Source organism: Fulmarus glacialis, unplaced genomic scaffold (genome assembly GCF_000690835.1).
Source record: "Fulmarus glacialis isolate BGI_N327 unplaced genomic scaffold, ASM69083v1 scaffold45621, whole genome shotgun sequence".
In the NCBI taxonomy this organism is placed as follows: Eukaryota; Metazoa; Chordata; class Aves; order Procellariiformes; family Procellariidae; genus Fulmarus; species Fulmarus glacialis.
The window spans coordinates 1-2,511 of record NW_009191720.1 but is presented as its reverse complement, the minus strand read 5'-3'; the positions used below and the strand labels follow the sequence as shown (position 1 = coordinate 2,511).

General features: G+C 42.9%; 1 protein-coding gene across 1 annotated transcript; it reads right to left on the bottom strand.

Annotated features, from left to right (window-relative positions):
* Positions 1–214: 214 nt before the first annotated feature.
* On the bottom strand, positions 215–2,443 carry THUMPD1 (THUMP domain containing 1; the record flags this gene model as incomplete). Its single annotated transcript, XM_009586796.1, has 3 exons — positions 215–884; positions 1,468–1,716; positions 2,086–2,443. Coding segments are annotated over 3 exons (936 nt in total), but the record flags the coding sequence as incomplete, so codon positions are not given.
* Positions 2,444–2,511: the final 68 nt, after the last annotated feature.

Below are 2,511 nucleotides of genomic sequence, written 5' to 3'. Positions count from 1 at the left end.
TATATATATAACGCTCCATCATACAGGAAATGGTCAGTTTTAGCTCATTCTGTTGTTCACACAGAAAAATGTATCTGAGTTCTGCAGTCACACAAGTTGTCATATCACTTCCTTAAAAACCCTCTGCAAGCAACTGTCTTTTTCAGATCTCTCACTTCTGTCAATTCTTCCTGACAGAGCTGATTCTGCACTGCCTTTTGATTTCTGTAGCCATCAGATATAACAAAGGAGAGTCAATGTATGTCAGGATGGCCACATTTACATATGCATACACACACAGGTGCCTTCTGTGCTAGGTAAAGGCAATGCAGAACAAAGCCGTAGAAGAATGACAGCAAGCTTCACCAGAAAAGTGACACACTCGTGAGCACTCTTACATCTGCTGTAATGTCAGCTCCACCTGCAACGAGCATTAAAATTCTTACACGTGTGGATTTTAAAAACAAGATTTCAAAACAAAACCCACTCTCCTCTTTAAAATGCCCTTTCAGAGCTCTAGGGCAACTTTTTTTAATAGGTTTCGATTGTGTTTATCTTTCCCTTCTACCATATTTTCTACACCGTCAACACATCATTCCCCTTGGGATCAGCTTCTATTTCACCTTGATTCTTGTTCTCTTGTTTTACTTCTTTTGAGCTCTTCTCCTCCTCCTCGGTTTCTGGTTTTACTACCTTTGAGTTCTGGTCTTCTGTCAGACTTGATGGGTTTTGTTGTGTGTCTTCTTTGTTGCTCTTCACCACCTCCTGCAGATTGTATTTTCTGAACAGAACATAGTCTCTCACCACACTCAAGCAACAGACGTTTTTTATTATTTCCACCACAATTGTATATTGTGGGTTATTAAGATCGACTTTGTTTTCTGGATTGAGGCTGCCCACAATTCCTGTAAAACAAGATGTTTAAGTTTAAAAGATGCTAGAAAAACTGTTTCTGAGCATAAGCATGCCCTATTCAAAGGATAAAAGTTAAGAAGGCAACATCCCCCTTAGTTGTAACCAATTACTCGTTTTTCAATTGCTTGAAATAGCAGAACACAGCAGAACTCTTAGAATATATCCCTCATAGGACTGAAGTAATTGAAAAGCTGTCCCACCAAGAAACAAAATACACGATTAAGGTGGAGCTATTTTCCGAGTCATATATTCAGTGGAAATAGTAACACATTATTTCAATGCAGCATCCAGAGAGAAAGCCTGATAGCAGTCATTTCAAAGCACATATAACTGACACTCCAAATTATATTCAATGCTGTACTCTCTTCTGCTTGTTGTCTCTTAAGACATCAACACCAACAAGGAATATTGGTGTTTAAGTCTTAGAGAAGCTTTTGTAATTCAACATACAGATTTTAAGCAACAAATACGCATGCCCATTAAGACCACTTTTAATAATCTGACCTATGTCATGCATGCAGTTGTGGGCTGCTTATATACTTGTTCTTAGTTCTGCGTGAAATCCGTACATACCTGCCAATTCCTTAATTACTTCTTCCCTACTCATATGACTGTTATTACGAGCTTTGTAAACAATCTGAAAAGTACCCTTATTAGGGGCTTTAAACCAAGGCTCAAAAAACGTTTCCGTGTATTTTTTCATATCCTCCATAAAAGCCTTGCAAGTTCCAGAAATGGGTAGCATGCGCAGAATGACTCTTGTCTTCTTCTTTTTAGTGGCATGCATATCCTTTAATATATGGTGCACCAGGTTCTCAGGTTCTACAAGAAAAACAGCTAGATATGAGAAACCAATTGAAGGCATTTTCTCCCTTCTTCCCCCCCTCTAAGTAATAAGCTGGGGAAACGCACGCTTGGCTGCACTGCTGTCAGCCTCAAATCCTTTCCTGTGAAGAGTTGTTTTAATATACCAAAATTGGATAATCAAAGATTATTTTGTCAAAGCAGATCCCTCTACCTCTAGTGACTCTGCTAATGATAAAATTCACTGGCAATGCCAAAGGGAAGGGGAAACCCTGTATTTATTTGGTATACACGAGTTTCTTGGAAGTCACGCTCTGCGGCCTGTTACTAACGCTGTTCAGATCAGTTTATCCCCAAGCATTTATGCAGCGTCGGCTGATGTCCCACCTATGCCCTGGGTTCTGATGAAGACCACGTTGTTGGCACCACTCTCCACTTTTTCCTGCCCCCGCCGCAGCTTCTGCTCCGTCGAGGCACGGATCTGGCTGACCTCCTTCTTCAGGGCAGCCTCAACATCGTCCTCATCCTCCTCCCTCTCGCTTCCAGACAGCCGCTCCTCGTGGTCTGAAAACTTCACACAAGGCACGTCTCTGGTTTGGTGAGTACCGAGCAACGGTGCCCACAGCTTAAAAACCGGCAGCAAGGCACCACCGCACCCAGGGGCCTGGAGGTGACGGGCAAGGGCCTCTTCTCCAGCCAGCCCGCGGGGCTGCGCTGGGCTTTGCTTACAGAAACCGGCGTTTTCCTGTGTGTGGTGACCACAGACAGGTTTTTTTACATCAAGGGAGAGGAGGCCTCACGGCGCTGCTCTGC